We start from the raw sequence: 18,614 nt of genomic DNA, 5'->3' as shown, positions 1-18,614 counted from the left end.
GAACATTCAATAAAAGAATTTTTCTTAAATAGAGTTAACTCTTTGAGGAACGGTTGTCTTGCTGTGAATTCGGTTAAATGGTGGATAACGCAATGTCTTACGTTGTGAATTTTTAATTCTAGGGTGCCTTAACATTTCTGCATATTGTGTTAAAGTGCTTCAATAAAATAAATTAAGTGAGAAAAAATTGTATTGCTACGTTTTTATCTTGTATACTTATTAAATCATACTGTTAAAATAATTAAATATAAGAGCGGTGTAAAGCAAAAACTTGCCTTGGAACTTAGAAATTTTGACTAGTATAAATATCATTAACCACGGCTTTGAAGTATTTGAGAAAACGATTTTAGAAGATTTCCCTATCTAGTCCTATGTAAAATTTGACCAACCATTTTGGCCCCACCCTACCCCCGGGGGTCATGATTTGAACAAATCTGAATCTACACTACGTGAGAATGATTCCACATGAGTTTCATCTTTCTTGGCCCAGTGGTTCTTGAAAAGAAGATTTTTAAAGATTTTTCCCATTTTTTCCTATGTAAAACTTTGATCGGCCATTGTGGGCCCACCCTACCGGCCCTCCGGGGTCATGATTTGAAAAAAATTTGAATCTACATTACATGAGGATGATTCCACATGAGTTTCATCTTTCCTGGCCCAGTGGTTCTTGAGAAGGAGATTTTTAAACATTTTCCCTATATACTCCTATGTAAAACTCTGATCGGCCATTGTAGCCTCACCCTACCCCCAGGGGTCATGATTTGGACAAATTTGAATCTACATTACATGAGGATGATTCCACATGGGTTTCATCTTTCCTGGCCAAGTGGTTCTTGAGAAGAAGATTTTTAAACATTTTCCCTATATATTCTTATGTAAAATTTTGATCGGCCATTGTGGCCCCACCCTATCCCCGGGGGTCATGATTTGAAGAAACCTGAATCTACACTACCTGAGGATGCTTTCACATGAGTTTCATCTTTCTTGGCCCAGTGGTTCTTGAGAAGATTATTTAAAAATGCCATTAATTTTTCACTAATTCATAATTTTCTCCCCTTGGAAGAGAGTGTGGCCCTTCACTTTAACAAACCTGAATCCCTTTCACCTAAGAATACTTTGTGGGAAGTTTGGTTAAAACTGGCCCAGTGGTTCTTGAGAAGAAAATTAAAATGTGAAAAGTTTATGACAACGACGACAACAGACAACGGACAAATTTTGATCAGAAAAGCTCACTTGAGCCTTCGGCTCAGGTGAGCTAAAAAGGTGTCAAACAACGTAGTATTGATAAGGAATAAAAAGAAAACAGTTGCTACATGAAATTAATCCACATTAAAGCTGAATAGGACTATTGCAAAGAGATTATTAAAAAAAAATCTTAATGCACAACAAATTCAGCTTGCCACACTCGTACGCCGCTACCATGCAATCAGGCAATATTGATATCAACCTCAGAACATGTGTTATGTGTATTAAATACTCTAAGGTGGCTCATTACATCCACAGTTTATTTTAGATTTCATTACAGCATCATGCACTTGTAATGTAGATGTCAAATAACCAAATGGAGTTATTGATATCATATATATTTTTTAGAGAATTTTTTAACTTTTTTCTAATTTTAGTGAAATGTTTTATTTCAAGTTTATAATTACCAGAATTTCAGAACTTTCAGTGTCAAATGATGGACATCTCCTATAGACAAGTACACACAATAAAATTACCTCATAATACCTAATATTAATTTTATTAGAAAAAATAGCTTTCTCCCAAAAACCAAAAACCAATCAATGTCATTATCTTTTTAATCCGTGCATGCATAATATATTAGGAAAATGAGCTCAAAAGAGACAAGGAATGTATTTCAATGAATTGCATGAGAAAAATTGAATGAAGAATGTTTTAATAAAATAAAAATTTCAATTTTAAAAATATTTGAAATAAAAGGTCCACGTTCAAGAGTTATCTTTCCTAATTACCCAAGACTCAAAACACTAAGGAACGTCAATCGCAACTTCTCGGGCCTTTAGCTATCGCTACTATAGCTAGCGGAAAAACGTCCTCGAATGTATAAGGAAGACGCCATGACAACCCCCCCCCCTTTTCACGATCTTTGAAGTAAATGCATGGAGACCTTTCACCTTTGGAATATGGAGTTTAACTTTATTCAGTGTAATGATATTACCTAAAATATGCTATAGAAGGAACTTCTGTCTCCGTCTATCCTATATTTGAATAAACAGGAAATGTATAAATTTTTAACATCCGGTGAAGTTAATACATTCGAGGTTGTTTTTCCGACCTCTTTGACGGAAAGACCCGAGATGATGCGATTGTAAGGAACGTTTGAACATTACATCTAAAATTCAGAACAAAGCTTTAAATTTCCAGTGAATATGATATTGAAATCAATAAAGCAAGTACATGTATATAAAACAACACCAGCACAGTAAATAGTGCAAGTAAATCACTTTTTTTATTTCAACCAGAGACATGTGAGAGATTTTAACTCGAATTTCCTCCATACAGACATGTCATTGATTGATAAAATTCACTGCTTCGCTATGACATTTCACATTACTTGTTTGGCGAAGATTTGGCTGCTGTTTTCCTTTGTTTCTGCTTAAAAGCAATCCTTCTTAGTTGATGCATAATGAATCCTTACTTTAAATCCTTTGTCCACTGTTTACAACTATTTTTAAAGCGTTTTAAAGGTTAGGGTCATATTGTAAAGGTACCTGGACAATTCGCCCCCAGAGGAAAACAAACGAAACAATAGATGCTTTTTTTTGTGTAGTACGTCATCAAAGAGTGGTGTAATGAGCCTCCTTAATTAACCTTAAAATGTGTTGTTTATGTTGTTTATGAAATAAATGTGCCAGATGCAATTTGATAAAGAGCTTTAAAATTATTTTTTCATTCAATTTTTAGCTCACCTGAGCCGAAGGCTCAAGTGAGCTTTTCTGATCAAAATTTGTCTGTTGTCTGTCGTTGTTGTCGTCGTCGTAAACTTTTCACATTCATCTTCTTCTCAAGAACCACTGGACCAAGTTCAAGCAAACTTGCCACAGAGTATCCTTGGGTGAAGGGAATTCAAGTTCGTTCAAATGAAGGGCCAAGCCCTTTTCCAAGGGGAGATAATTATGAACTAAAAAAATAATGGCATCTTTTAAAAATCTTCTCCAGAACCATTGGGCCAGGAAAGATGAAACTCGTGTAGAATCATCCTCAGGTAGTGTAGATTCAAGTTTGTTCATGACCCCCAGGGATAGGGCGGGGCCACAATGGCTGATCAAGGGTTTATATAGCAATACCGGTATATAGGAAAAATCTTTAAAAATTTTTCTTCTCCAGAACCACTGGATCAAGTAGTGTTAATTCAAATTTGAGCAAATCATGACCTCCGGGGATAGGGTGGGGCCACAATGGAAGATGAAAGTTTTACTTAGGAATACATAGGATTTTTGTTTTTAAAACATTGGACTTCTTGGAAGCTCCTCAGAAATTCAAGTTTGTTCAAATCATGACCCCGGGGGTAGGACGGGGCACATTGGCTGATCAAATTCTTACATAGCAATATATAGGATTTTCTTTTTTTAAATCTTCTTCTCCAGACCCACTGAGTCAGGAAAGATAAAAATCAGATAGAAGCATACTCAGGTTGTGTAGATTCAAGTTTTTTTTAAATTATGACCCTAGGCGTAGGGCGGGACCACAAAGGCTGATCAAAGTTTTACATAGAAATATACAGGAATTTTTTTTTTAAATCTCCAAAACCATTGGACCAAAAAAGATGAAACTCATGTGGAAGCATCCTCAGGTAGTGTAAATTCAAGTTTGTTCAAATTATGACCCCGCAGTACAGTTAAGGTGCGCAATGGAAATATCGAATAAATTTTGTATTTAAAAATGTATTCGTAATATTGCAATATATTATTTATATCGGATTTTTTTGATTAATAAAAATATCTTATATTTTATATTTAGACTAGTCACGTGATGCGGCAGTCACGCGATTTTCACTTGAAGTATTGATGTAACATATAATATCACTAGTGCAAGGACATAACCAAGTTAAATTTCCAAGTTTAGTATATAAATATTTTTAACACATTGTAGTTTCTAAAAAGTGCAGGTTGTTAAAATTATACTTGTATGATTATATTTTTTGCAATTTTTTAATTAAATTGTGTTTAAGATTTCATCAGGATCGCAGCACTTTTCAGATACCTTAATCGTTCTGTAGTTGAAGTGTAAAAGCTTACTTCGATACATAGAGTGTATGCCCTTGCACATAGGTACTTGCATACAATTATACGGCAGTGTCAATTAAATTTTAGTGAAGAAGACATTTTATTCAAGTTATTAGCCCATAGAGTATCTTTAAATAATATTTTGTTTAATTAGAGAACACACATTTTGTTGAGAAAATATTATTTGATCTGTCTCTCACTGCATACAAACTACGTCACGTTGAAAGAAATGACGTCATATTGACAAGTGTATTGCGATCAGTGAATTGTTTATAACATGTTATGTGGAATTTAACTAACGACAAAACAACACGCTGTAGAATGTTTTTATGCAGTTTGATGATTTCTTACTAGTTAAATTAGCAGATAAATTCGTTTTATGATATTTTAGAGAAATGTTGCATGACGTATATTGAGTAGTGTAAATTCAATTTGTTCTCCGCCTCTTTTTTGTAATTATGGCCGCCCGGGGGTAGGGCGGGGTACAATGACTGATCAAAGTTTTACATAGGCATATATTGGGAAAATCTTTAAAAATCTTCTTTTCCGAAACCTTTGGACCAGGAAAGATGACACTAATTTGGAAGCATCCTCAGGTAGTGAAGATTCAAGTTTGTTCAAATCATGACCCCCGAGGATAGGGCGGGGCCACAATGGCTAATAACGTTTTACATGGGAATACATAGGATTAAGGAAGTTTTAAACACTATCAGAACCTGCGTTTTGGACTTGCAGGAAAATATATCATATCAAGGTGTGCAGATTGAGACTGTTTTATTCAATTATAAAATAGGGTACCTGCCTGATTTATGCAGGAATAATGTTCAAAGGCATTGGACTATTTGTGAACGAAAAACACTGCTGTTTACTTACCTTGGGAAAATTAATGAAAATACTGAGCTTAATTACTTATTGTTGGTATTATGTAATGCTAAAAATATTAAAATCTAATACAGATCGTGTAATTGACTGAAAATAATTTTTTTTTCAATCATACTTGTAAGGGCAGATCACTCTAGGTACATAAAATTACCCTGTAAGTGGAGCCCTTTAGTGTGCAGTGTTTAGAGCTTCCTTCGTCTTTTAAAAATCTTCTTCTCAAGATCAGCAAAGCTATGATTGGTGATATAAATATGAAAACATTCCCAATTAGTTAATTCAAGTTTGTTCATATCCTGAACGCTGGGGTTAAGGTGGGGCCATAATGGGCAATCAAATCTTTACATAGAAATATATAGGAAAAATCTTTAAAACTCTTCTTCTCAAGTATGGCAAAATTATACATGTATGCTTTGTTAATATAGTGACATTCTCAAGTAATAAAAAATTCAACAACCCACCCTCCAACAAGTAAACTTTTCAATACTGAGCTAATTTGTGTTCTTTAACTAGCCCATGTGCTCAGGTGAGCGATGTGGCCCTTGGGCCTCTTGTTTGATTTACCAAACATATTGGCATGCAACCATGTTACATACAGTAACATGATGAAAAGAAAATTTGTTATCAGATTACTAAAACACATTCTTATATAAGTGTACAAATCAGTGAAGTCAACTATGTTGTCGCTCACCTGAGCAATTGGCTAGGAAAAAGCACATATCAGATCAGAACTGAAAGTTTACTGAGGGGGGGGGGGGGGCTTGAATTTTAACCCCCAGTGGGGTCATGATTGGAACAAACTTGAATCTACACTACCTGAGGATGATTCCCTATAAATATCACTAAGCATGGCTTTGAAGTACTTGAAAAGAAGATTTTAAAAGGTTTCCCTATACATTCCTATGTAAAACTTTTATCGGCCATTTGGTCCCACCCTACCCCCGGGGTCATGATTTGAACAAACTTGAATCTACACTACCTGAGGATGATTCCACATGAGTTTCATCTTTCCTGTCTCAATGGTTCTTGAGAAGATTTTTCCTATATATTCCTATGTAAAACTTTGATCGGCCATTTTGGCCCCACCTACCCCCGGGGGTCATGATTTGAACAAACTTAAATCTACACTACCTGAGGATGATTCCACATGAGTTTCATCTTTCCTGGCCCAGTGGTTCTTGAGAAGAAGATTTTAAAAAAATTTTCCTTTATATTCCTATGTAAAACTTTGATCTACCATTTTGGCCCAAACCTACCTCCGGGGGTCATGATTTGAACAAACTTGAATTTACACTACCTGCTTCCATATAAATTTGATCAATTATGGCTTTGTTATTCTTGAGAAGATATTTAAAGAATTTTACAATATATTCCTATGTAAAACTTTGGTCGGCCATTGTGGCCCCGCCCTACCCCACAGGGTCATGATTTGAACAAATTTGAATATACTTATTATTATGATTGTATACTGTTTAGCGTCCCTCTCCAGAATATTTCACTGATATGGAGACGTCACCATTGCCGGTGAAGGGCTGCAAATTTGTGCCTATCTACACTACACGGGGCCTTGGTTTAGGATGTTTCCACATAATTTGTTTCATTTTATATAAATATGATCAATAATGGCTTTGTTATTCTTGAGAAGAAATTTTTAAAGAATTTTTAAATTTCTATGTAAAATTTGGCATGCCACCAAATTTTCACTACCTAATGCTTCCATATAAATATGATCAATTATGGCTTTGTTATTCCCAATATATTTCTTGTAAAATTTTGAGGCCATTGTGGCCCTTCATTTTGAAAAAACTTGAATCTACACTACCTGAATGTTTCCAATGTTTCATTTTTTCTGGCACAGTTTGCTTTTTAAAACACGACCAAATTTTCATTAATTCCCAATTATCTCCTCTTGAATGAGGCGTGGCCCTTCATTTGAATAAACTTGAATCCCTTCAAAAAAGTTTGCTGAAATTGGCCCAGTTCTTGAGAAGAAGTCGAAAATGTGAAAAGTTTACAGACAGACGGACAGCTAGACAGACGGACGCCAGACAAAATGTGATCCGAAAAGCTCACTTGAGCCTTCTGCTCAGGTGAGCTAAAAATCAAAACAAAAAACGGGGATCAGTGCGCTTCTTTTAGCACTGCGGCGCAATTAATATGACCTTTTTACACTATAATCACGTCTAGTAGCTGAAATATTTTTCAAATATTTTCCTTAAATAATTTTCATCCAGATGAATTTTTGAATTAAACACAGTCGTTTTTCGTTTTAAATAGTCACATTAGAAATTGTGACAACAAAAATATTTTCAAATTTTTCCGCATAGTCAATTACTTTCTGCACTAACTAAATGTTTTTTTTTCCGTTGTAAAAGATTTAAAAAGTAATAAAATCATTTGAAAGTACATGCAATGTCATTTTTTTTAATTGAAGCAGAGAGGTCAAAATTGTCTTATATATTCAGAAAATGAAATAATAAGTGGGGATATGTGATGTTAATTTTGAGATAATACTAAAAAAGTGCTAATTTTTAGCTTAAATTGGCCTTTTTTACAAGGAAGTTCACGATATATTTTATATTATGATAGATTTCATGAAAGTTAATATAATATATACTTTAGGACCAGCATAGAACATTTCACTGCAAAAAATTATCCTTATTGCGTGCAGCATGTGAAAAAATATTAATCCAAACTTAACAATACTGAATACTTCGAAGGAGGAAAAACTAACCTTAGCTTCTAAAAAAAACTTCCGCCTCAAAATAAAGCTCCTCACTAATTTTGGGGGAATGGAATTCAATCATGGGGTTTTAATTGAAACTAGTTTAAATAGCATTATAGAATCCATATTTATTGTAAGAACTAAAAGTTTGTAGAATTTTTTGAATACAGTTCAACACAAAAATCTTAAATGTTGAGGGCCAAACCTCTTTATAAATGTGTTATTTTTTTCGTAGAATACTGGGATGTCTATACCTAATGAAAGTGGACCAAATTTTTGTCCCAGTATGGATCCCAGCAAATATCACAACATACTGGTGCCATCCGGAATAGAGAAGACGATCATTCTTAACCTTATCAGGATAAAGGTGACCACCAGCAGATCCTTTATACTCCACAAACTAGTACCCGTTACAGGAAGTTAAACTTAAGATTTTAATTTTAGGCATAATACGAGCCTATGATATCCGTGCTTAATGAATCAAAACACAAATTTATTGCGAAGAATAGATTGATTTGAAAGACATAACTTTTGAAAATTTTGTTTTCAAAGCCATATCAGAGGCCTATCAAGTGTGCGTTTGCATTCCATTCCGAGACAGAGCCACAAGGAGTGATTGCAGAAGTGTTTGTCATGCCAGTGATTGTGATGATCAGATGTAAAAAGACCAGAGTAAGCATATAGTAACTGTATACCACACTGCCCTTGAAGGGTCACACAGGTTTTCTTCCGAAAACATTGCCTTAACATACCGCGTAATTAAATAAGGGTTTTTTCCAGTTCTTTTACCCAGGGGATTCAGAGATTTACAATGTACCAATGACGATCCTGTGGGGTGACAAAGTACCCAAACCTTTAGACAATCCCCATAATGTACAAGGTAAAAAGATTACAGCTTTGATATCAATTTCTTTGACTGTCTGGTCTCTTACAGTTTTCCATCATTTAAAGCTGTGGCATTAGACCTACGCGAAGTGCAAAATTTCGCAGTTATTTCGTGATTAAATTCGAGAAGAAACTAATGAGACCACATACAAACATACACAGATCAAACTATATGCGTAACTATAAGCTAATATTAGCTAATACCATGCAGTAGATTTGGAAAATAATAGTATACTTTATACACATAAGCAAAGTTCAAAAGTATTAACCCTGATTGAAAAACAATTTAGTTTATAAAATGCACATTCATTGCATACACATAGACATCACGGTAAAACCATTTAATAATATTATGTGATGTTTATTCCAGTTATCATGTACAAATGCGAGAATATGGCTGATACATGTGGAGAATGTCTAACCCAGAAAGAAGAATACGTATGTGGATGGTGCAGAACGGCAAATCAGTGCAGCGTACAGTCTTCATGTATGTCTGGGGACTGGTTACCCAACACCTCCAACTGTCCAAGCCCCATTATAACAAGGGTATGTTACGCAATATTACAAAGAATGGTTAACACAATGCTCCAAATGCCCAAAACCCATTATAAGGAGGGTATGTCACGCAATAGTACAAATAGGCTTGTTAACACAATGCTCAAACTGCATGTCTTATCATTGTGATTATAGAAATTATTTCGAGTTTTTGTTGTGTTAAATTATACGGCATATTTTTGTAATCTCAGCTCTACTTCCCCAAACATTACATTTGAGATGTTTTTAAATCATTACAGTGGTATCACTTTCACTTTTCTCCTTCTACCATCTTCTGGTTCCATGTTGAAAGATTTCTTAGGTCACCTCATTTGCCTACGAACAGTTGAATAAGTTTAGATCAATTATGATATGTAGCATTTAAAGAGGAAAAACCATTTGGAATGGGATGTGGCATAATCTATCAAAATATCTAATTTACTTATAGTAGCCAGTTTTCTCTCTACTCATGACCTCTTACTTTAGGTTTTGTGTTTTATGGGAAATTGTTTATAACATTTCACATGTAAACAGAAGTATAACAATAATGAATCAAGTACTGATTAATAAATGTCAGAGCTGAATGAAAATGACAGTCTGAAATTAGAGAAATGCATTGAAATTTAATAAAAAGTAATGTGATTAAACAGAATAAAGACGAAATATACAATCGTTGTGTATTATTTTTTATTCAGATCAGATTTACTGCCGTTTTGAAATTAAATAAGTTTTTTTTTTTTAACTAATAATGCTTATTTTGAGAAAGAAATTCATAAATCAAAAAAAAAAATCAAAGACTTCGATCTTACATATTGCCAAGAAATACACTCTGCATTACATGCATGGAGCAGGTGTATCATTTTGTGAGCTCAGTACTCACATGACCTCCAGTTTTCTAATTTGTACTACTGTTATCTAAAAATGTTTGCTACATTTTATTCTGTATTGATTGCTAAAGCATTCATTTACATATGGAAGACAAGACTCAAAGTTTAGTTTTATCATGATCGAAGAAAAAAATCTCCAGTGAATGGGAAAACATCTCTCAATGTACCAGATATAATATGTCTCTTTTATTTACATTAATGAACTAGTAGTTAATGATAATTAATAAGTTATTAATAAATACTATTCTTTATCAAGAAGATCAGAAATACATATGGGTACCTTTAAATATCATTCTGGTTAGGCTTTATAATGCAGCAACTTTAAATCCTGAAGCCAGGAAATGAAAATCGTATTGTAATTGTGCATACATGTATCTTATTATGAAAATTTTAACGTCTTTGAATTTGAAAAGAAAATACAGATCAAATAAAATGACCGTACAAACTAAATAGTAATACAATAGATTTTAAAATGTTGTGCTTATTTGAAACAAGGTGATATTGTAAGTAGTTGTAAAACTTTTATCAGATTTATCCACTTACTGGCCCTAAAGAAGGCGGGACCCTGCTGACTATAGAAGGCAGAGATTTAGGAAAATCCTATGAAGACATTGACAACAACGTGGACATAGCAGGAGTTCTATGCTCTCCTATTCGCACAAAATATGTCATATCCAAGAAGTAAGTCTTGATTATCCCCTCCTTAAAGTAAATATTTCAGTAAGGCACATATTTAGATGATGTAATGATGTTTTCTGTTTGGACAGGATTGTTTGTACGACTGGTCAGTTTATTGGGAAGGAAGAGAGGTCAGACAGAGTGAGAGTAACTGTAGCATTAAAACTAACAGCTGAGTCCAAACAAAACTTTACCTACGTGGTAAGTACTCTCAGGGATTCTATACTGAAAATTGGATCAACATTGAAAATTAATAGTTTCAATTTGATTTTTGAGGATTACAATTTGCCACTTGCAGTAATGCATTTATTTCTGAGTGAATTTAAAACTGAATAAATTCATTGCCCCTTCCAGAAAATGGCTTTAAGGAAAGGTCATCTGCCGCGCTTATCCAATGTTTTGATCTGAATTGATGACATACTGAAATAAAGAATTAGAACATGGGAATAAACATTTAAAGAACTTGTCTTTTTAGTCTTATACTGTCTACTGAAATGCGTGGTTCAGAAAAGAAGAAACCCTTTGATTCTTTTCCCGAAAGCCCAAAGTTCAAGGAAACTTATTAATGTTCATATTGTGAACAATACATCATTTCATTGTTAATAATGTGAACACCACATCAATTCAAATTCATTGTAAATTAGGTGAACACCACACCAGTGTTTTAGTAAAAACGTGAAAACAACACCAATCTACGTATTGTTGAAAATGTGAACACCTCATAAATTCATTGTTTGAGAAAGTTTTCTGTGAATGAAATTATGTTACAAGAGAGGTGCTGCATATTTATGTGTGTTTTTAATTGAAATAGATGTTGGATAATTTTAGATAAGTGACATGTTATTGTCAGTAGTAAGATGTGTATGGTACCTTGATCCATGTTTTCCAGCAAATTGACACTGCTTTTCTTTGGGAAAAAATCGTCTTTTTGTGAAAGAACATCATCTTTTTCACTTTTTAATTTTTTTTACCTGTCTTAAAATAGAATGAAAACATTAAAGTATAAAACATTATGTGAAGACTTAGCCCAAGTAAAGACATGTAAAACATTTTTAAAAAGGGGTAGAACAGGTGTTAACCTTTTGTGAATTGATTTGAAATTTATTTGAAATTGATTTTAGGAGAAGCAATGTTCAAGTTTAAAAAATCATTGGAAAGGAGGAGAATTATGGTAAGGAAAGAAGGAAAACTTTAAACAAAAGAAATGTATTGTGTACTTTTTTCAGGATCCAGAAATTACAGATATCACACCTGTCCAAGGTCCCAAGTCAGGTGGCACAAAGGTCACTATATTTGGAAAAGAATTAGACTGTGGAAGTGAAAGAAAGGCATACTTTGGTCGCTCTGAATATGAATGCAGAATTGATACTAAAAGGTATACACCTAATCAAAAGTATTTATGTTTTGGAGCTATTCAGTGAAACCTAATGAAAGATGTCACAGTGGATAATTTAAATATATATTTAATGAAATATATGGAGATAAGAAAGAGTATTCAAGCTCAAAAGACCATTAAACAATACAAAATAGGAGAAGAGCAAACAAGGACCTCTACAACATCAGAGGTGAGATCAGGTGCCATGGAGGTGTGAACATACCCTGTCGACCGGACACACCTGTGTTGTGCTCCTTGTTATGATTTGGAAATAACGGAAACATCCGTCGACAATTCAGTGTGTAAAAAATGCTATAACAATTGGTATAAAAACAAATCATGATATCGTCTTCTTATGATCTAATTATAGCATAACAAAATCAAAGATAACCTGTGAAACAGCTCAAGCTAACAAGAAAGGGTATACAGAGGAGTTATACATGATGTTTGATAACCAGCTGGTTAAGAGTGACCTCGTCTACAAATATGTGGAGGATCCTACTGTTTCAGGAGTGGACAGGAGAATCTCTATTGTCAGGTACGACTTTCTCACCAGATGGGTCAGGTGTTTAACTGAAAATCAAAGACACATAATTTGTGAATGTATAAATATGAATTGTTTCCCTATGGAATTTATGATAGAGGATGATTTAAGAATATGGCACTGGTGACTGTACTGTACTGTAATGGATATAAATAAACTTTTTAAGGAAAATCATCAAGAGCATTTTAGTTCATATTTGACAGGAAATGATTGTTTAATACAGTAGGCTGTTTGAGCAATTACATTTATGGAGTATTGTATATAAAGGATTCGTAAATTTCTTTCATTTTTTCTGCATATCATTTAAAGATTTTGAATGTAATTTGATATAATGTTGAATTATACAGTGGAGGATTGAAAGTCCTGGTCAAAGGCAATGGTTTCCTTCCAATCCAGAATTCGTCTCCTAAACTAATCTTCTACAGTCCTGACCGACTCAAGGATCCCTATTACGGAGTAAGTCATTACACTGTTCTTCTCTAATATTGATTGATATGTCAACAAAGCAATAGGGTAGGTTATAATATTTATCAGAATTAGGCCTATGAGTTTAACTTTTGTAAACTTTGAGATTACCTAAGGAAACATATCGAAGCAAGTTTTCCTTTTAGAACAGTGTTAAATTCACTTTTATGACATAAGAAAGTAATCATTAATTTCAACAAACTGCACCAAGTGGGCATTTTTGAATTATTCAGTTTATGAATGAGGCTGTAAATTAAGATAACAATATTACCAAGAGATCGGTCTTGTAAAAACATGATTAACATTTAACACCTGTGTCCATTTCTAAATTAATTATTCAAACACTATTAATAGGTATGTAAAGTCCGTGATGATGTTACAATGGAATGCAGAACCCCACAAGTGGAGTCAGCATTGATCACGAAGAAACCTAATTCACAAGACCAGCAGGGCTTGGCTTTTGGATTCATAATTGACAATGTCCAGAATATACGCAATATCAGCGCCACACACAATGAATTCTTCCAAATTTACCCTGACCCAGATATCAGTGCTTTTCCTAATGACAAAATTAAGTAATTTTATTGGAAGAGCAATGAATTCTTAACAATAAGTGTAAGTTGTTTTAAGAGGTTTGTCCATTTGAGTGAAATATTTAGGTATTTGGGATGAACAGTAGTTTATGGAATCCGGATAGGGCCACGCACTTCACTATCGCATCATCGCACCATCGAGGTTTAGTTTTTAATGCGATGACGATGAGGCGATGGTGCGATAGCGAAAGTGATGGTGCGATAGCGCGATGACGATGATGCTATGGCGCGACAATGCGATGACAATGAATTCTTAACAATAAGTGTAAGTTGTTTTAAGAGGTTTGTCCAATTGAGTTATCGAAATATTTAGGTATTTGGGATAACAGTATGATTTCAAATGAACTTAGATAAAAGATCTTGTTCATCTGTGTCTATAATTTAAAATATGTGGAAATCGATAAGATATTGATGGGCTGACCACATAGACATGGTATCATTGTATATAATAAAATTTCCACAAATATCTCTTCTACTCTCATAAATAATTTGATCAAGGAATAATCTGTACATCACAATTTTTCTACATTCGGGGCATTTTCTAGCATTTTTTTTACTGATATTGAATTTAGTATGACTCCATTTAACAAGATAAAAACCCTAGCCTTGAAACTTGATTGTTCCCATTGAAAATTCTAGTAATTGTAATACATGCTTTCTTAATATTGTGGAATATGTTACAGGGGAAAAACCTTGATCAACTGCGATTAGAAAAGGATGATGTTGAGATAAAAATAGGTAAAAGTGAATGTATTGTAACATCCACTGGAAGTCAATTAACCTGTCGACCACCGAAGAAACGTCCAACCCCCATGAAGGGTGGCCATTATCCAGAGGTGGAGGTAAGCGACATATCAAAATGAGTGGGATGGGGCTCTTTATGGAACCTTGTTAATCATCTTACAGGGATCAATATATAGAAAGGAAAATTTTGCAGGTCTAGTTATATCCCCGTTCCGAAGAAGAGGGGGTATACTGTTTTACCCTTGTGTGTCCGTCTGTCTGTCCGTAATAAATTTAAAATATGTGGAATTTTAACACAATCTTCTCTGAGGCATGCCATATGGTGGACTTGATTTTTGTTCAAATCTGATGTCAACTCCCTGTTTATCTGTGTGTCTGTCCGTTTCATACATAACAAATTTTCGTTACAGTTTTCTTATCAACTACTCATCGCAAATGCTTGCAATTTTAACACAATTTTGTCTCAGGCATGCCATTTTTTTACTGATATTCATTTTTGTTCAATTCCGATAAAAATCCGTGCGTCTGTCCGTTTTCGCAGTTTTCTTAGCAACTACTTATATATTGCTAATGCTTGAAATTTGAAAGCCGCTTCATCCGAAACAGGCACATATTATCTTAAACAATAAACATGATAAAAGTATCATTACATAGATTATATATGAAAATTAATTATAAGATTGATTTAATAGTTTATTACAACAATCCTGACATGGAAAACATAGACCAAAAACCTTGTTGACAAACAGCAGTTCCTGACGGGAAGTTAGAAAAGGACTTTTATCGGTTATATTTAATTATGAAGAGAATTCAAACCCGAGTATTTTTTTTCCATTGGTAGAATCTTAAGTCATGATATATCTTTTAAAAATTTATAAATTAACTGAATATAATCTATAGTTTATAATTTTTATATTAATATGCATATTTACAGAATAAAGGAAAATCAGATCTTTTTAAAGATTTCTTAAAAAAGGAGTTTAGTAACGAGGGCTAGAATATTGCCCGTGTACACTTTGTTGTGGGAAAAATGTTCGGGTTTGTTCTTCATGAGTTATACATATAAGCGATAAATTTAATTTTTCGAAGGTGATTTCACGCAATGTAAACAAAGGATTATTTTTTGTGTGACCTAACAAAAATTATTTTTTTAACTTTTGAATTTTGATATCTTTAAAAAGAAAAAGACTTTGGGAATATAATTTGACAAAAGTTGAAATAATTTATGGACAATTATTTTTCACGAAGAAAAACAAATATATTTTTTTAGCGATTAGAATCGGACCAAGTGGCTTCAATATAATCTTCCCTGTGGCATGTCATATGATGGGATTCATTTCTCTTCAAATCCGATGTTCAAAACTATGTATCTGTCCGTTTCATACATACCGAAGTTGGTCGCAGTTTTCTCGGCAACTACTCATTACATATGTTTGAAATTTTAGCACATGTTTTGTTGAGGCATGCCGTATGGTTGGATTTATTTTTATATGAATCTGATGTCAACTTCCTATTTATCTGTGCATCTGCCCGTAATTGAACTTGTGTGTATTAACATGATAGTGTATAGTTACATCAGAGCAGGGGTATTACTAGTGATCATTGGCTAGAAGACTTCTTGTTTCACTGAGATTTATCCATTAATTGATCTCAGTAAATAGGCAATATTTTCCCACTTGGCAGACTTCTACATTCTTAAACTATATACAACAAGAAAACATTGATGTAACCATCAATCGTCGCCCGGGAAATAAATAAAGTAAACAATGGAAATGAGTCTTGATCATCAAATTGCTTCGATATGTGTGAAAAAGGTATGCGTTTATATGATGGAGACGACAGTCGAGAATATTTTGAAAAATCATAGCCGGATGAAAATCGAACAAAAACGATACCCTTTTCAACTTTACTAATTCCTCAAGTAAATGATGGCTGTATAAAATATATAATGAAACCAGATACATGCATCATCTATTTTCAAAAATGTATTTCACTTTAAGAATATAAAACACGAACTGTGTAAAGTACGTTTTTCTGCGATAAGTAAAATTCGATGTTCTAAAAAAGGGACCTGTCGTTTTTTCGATAGTAAATGATAAGCAACTTTATGTATTAAATATGAGAAACTTATATATTTTTACAGATTCACTTTATGGAAGTAATTATATTGTGTTTCTCATAATTTAGAAAGGGAAAGAACATTCTGATTAACAATCTTTTTAATATTTAGAAAACCTTTAATTCTGAATAACTTCTCCCACCTCAATCCCCATAAACAAAAACTTAAACTTATATGTATAGAGCGGTCCTCCGGGCTTCAATAATAGTGGTGTGCAATAAAGAGAATGTTGTTCTCAGTTCTTAGATTCTTTTGTTTTTATTTTTTTATCTTTACTGAATCTTGAAAGTATACCCCTTATATTAGTTGTATGGTGTGTACATCGAAGAGTGTCTGTTTAAAATATTATATTAAATACCGGTATTTTTTCCTAAAACAAAATAATGTGTGTCATCTTTGTATAAGATGTAATAATAATACTTGAAATTGTTTTTATTTTTTATATTAGGTTACAATTGGAAGAAATCTGACATTCTTTGTGGGTTATCTGAAGTATGAAGAAACATATCGGGCTTTACCCCCATGTTCGTATGCATTACAATTCTAAATTCCTTAAATATTTTTTGTATATTATAATATTTTTAGATCAGATACGCCATGTATGGCTTTAAAAATCAACAAAACATGCTATTTAGATATATAAAACTTTCTTTATCTAATCAAACGGGTCAAAAGATGCTCCTCGTCGAGAAAATCATATTTGCTTTAGAAGATTGCGCCATTTTCAAAACGTCATGATTTCTTAAAACGCAAAATCTATATTTTATCGACGTATAAGGCAGATAATTCTTAACAAGATTTAAAACTACAAAACATTTTCTAAAAGATGATACATGTATGTACATTGTTTACCTTAATATTTTCACAAAAGAGATACTGACAGTATACTGTCTGGGCGATCCTGTTTTCGTGAAGTCGTGTTTTAACGCGCTATCAGTCATACTGATCGATGCGGTAACAACAAAAGGTTTAACAGGACCTGTTTAACATTTGAGAACTTAATGCAACATATTTAGCAATATGCTAAGTCAAATTCCAACCTGCTAAGCACAAAATCGTGACTCAATTGCTTCCACGCAATTTTTGAAATTATGATGTGTAGGCACACATCCAAGTACTGGTCACTTTTAGACTTTCTTCTACCGTGAAAATGCAATTGTGTAGTCGATATAACTTTGAACTGCAAAAATCAAGAGTAATCAACAGAGTTACCATGCACTGTCTTGGTACAGCAACAAAATTTCAGAGGGTTAATAGTTTTACATGTACAAATTGACATTATAAGGTTGAACCAGGTTAATTTTTTTTTGAAATAGCGTAATTTCCGGGAACTATTGGGGCCATTGATGGTACCCAAGTTCGCCTTCTTACACCATCTGAACACGAAGCCGAGTATGTCAACCGCGAGTATTTTCGTACCGTCACCGTCCAGCTTGTGTGTGTGTTGTAAATAAAAGAATTCTTGATTAGTTTCAACCTGACTTTGAGCAACGAAATTCTCAGGTAAATTTGACTCGTTCAATTGTTTGAAAGGCATCTTTGGCCAGTTAAGTGTCATCGTTTAGGTGGCAGCCGGTATCCTGCAAAAGACTGCTTGTCTCCATTTTTAGCTCTACTGGTCAGAGACCAGAAGAGCTTATGCGATAGTAATGCGTCCGGCGTCCGTCCGTCTGTCTGCTGTCTGTAAACAATTTTTCAAAATGCTACTCCTCCTACAGATTTGGTCCAATTTCAATATAACTTGGCACACAAGTAACTACACTAAGATACATAATTCTGTGCCTCGGATTTTAATTTGGATGAACGGTGTTGCCATGGTTACTAAAAATAGAAATTTCTTTGAAATTCTTTCAAAATGCTACTCCTCCTACAGTTCTGGTTTGATTTCAATATGACTTGGCACACAAGTAGACTACACTAAGATACATAATTCTGT

At 33.6% G+C, this 18,614-nt stretch overlaps 1 protein-coding gene across 1 annotated transcript in view; it reads left to right on the top strand.

Annotated features, from left to right (window-relative positions):
- The window catches only part of LOC134261726 (plexin-A4-like), a 48,258-nt gene that overhangs the window by 21,931 nt on the left and 7,713 nt on the right, over positions 1–18,614 (top strand). Inside the window, exons 13-24 of the mRNA XM_062744132.1 lie at positions 8,090–8,221; positions 8,407–8,526; positions 8,635–8,734; positions 9,110–9,285; positions 10,690–10,841; positions 10,928–11,039; positions 12,065–12,213; positions 12,584–12,751; positions 13,105–13,213; positions 13,577–13,837; positions 14,499–14,657; positions 17,127–17,202. Of these exons, the coding sequence (XP_062600116.1) occupies positions 8,090–8,221; positions 8,407–8,526; positions 8,635–8,734; positions 9,110–9,285; positions 10,690–10,841; positions 10,928–11,039; positions 12,065–12,213; positions 12,584–12,751; positions 13,105–13,213; positions 13,577–13,801 (1,443 nt within the window). The 3' untranslated portion in view covers positions 13,802–13,837; positions 14,499–14,657; positions 17,127–17,202. The remainder of the gene's footprint in view (positions 1–8,089; positions 8,222–8,406; positions 8,527–8,634; positions 8,735–9,109; positions 9,286–10,689; positions 10,842–10,927; positions 11,040–12,064; positions 12,214–12,583; positions 12,752–13,104; positions 13,214–13,576; positions 13,838–14,498; positions 14,658–17,126; positions 17,203–18,614) is intronic.

The sequence above is a fragment of the Saccostrea cucullata genome, unplaced genomic scaffold (assembly GCF_032062105.1).
Source record: "Saccostrea cucullata isolate Sc308-1 unplaced genomic scaffold, CSIRO_AGI_Scuc_v1 ctg2476, whole genome shotgun sequence".
In the NCBI taxonomy this organism is placed as follows: Eukaryota; Metazoa; Mollusca; class Bivalvia; order Ostreida; family Ostreidae; genus Saccostrea; species Saccostrea cuccullata.
Note: the sequence above shows the minus strand (reverse complement) of the source record. Positions and strands in the feature narration are given on the sequence as shown.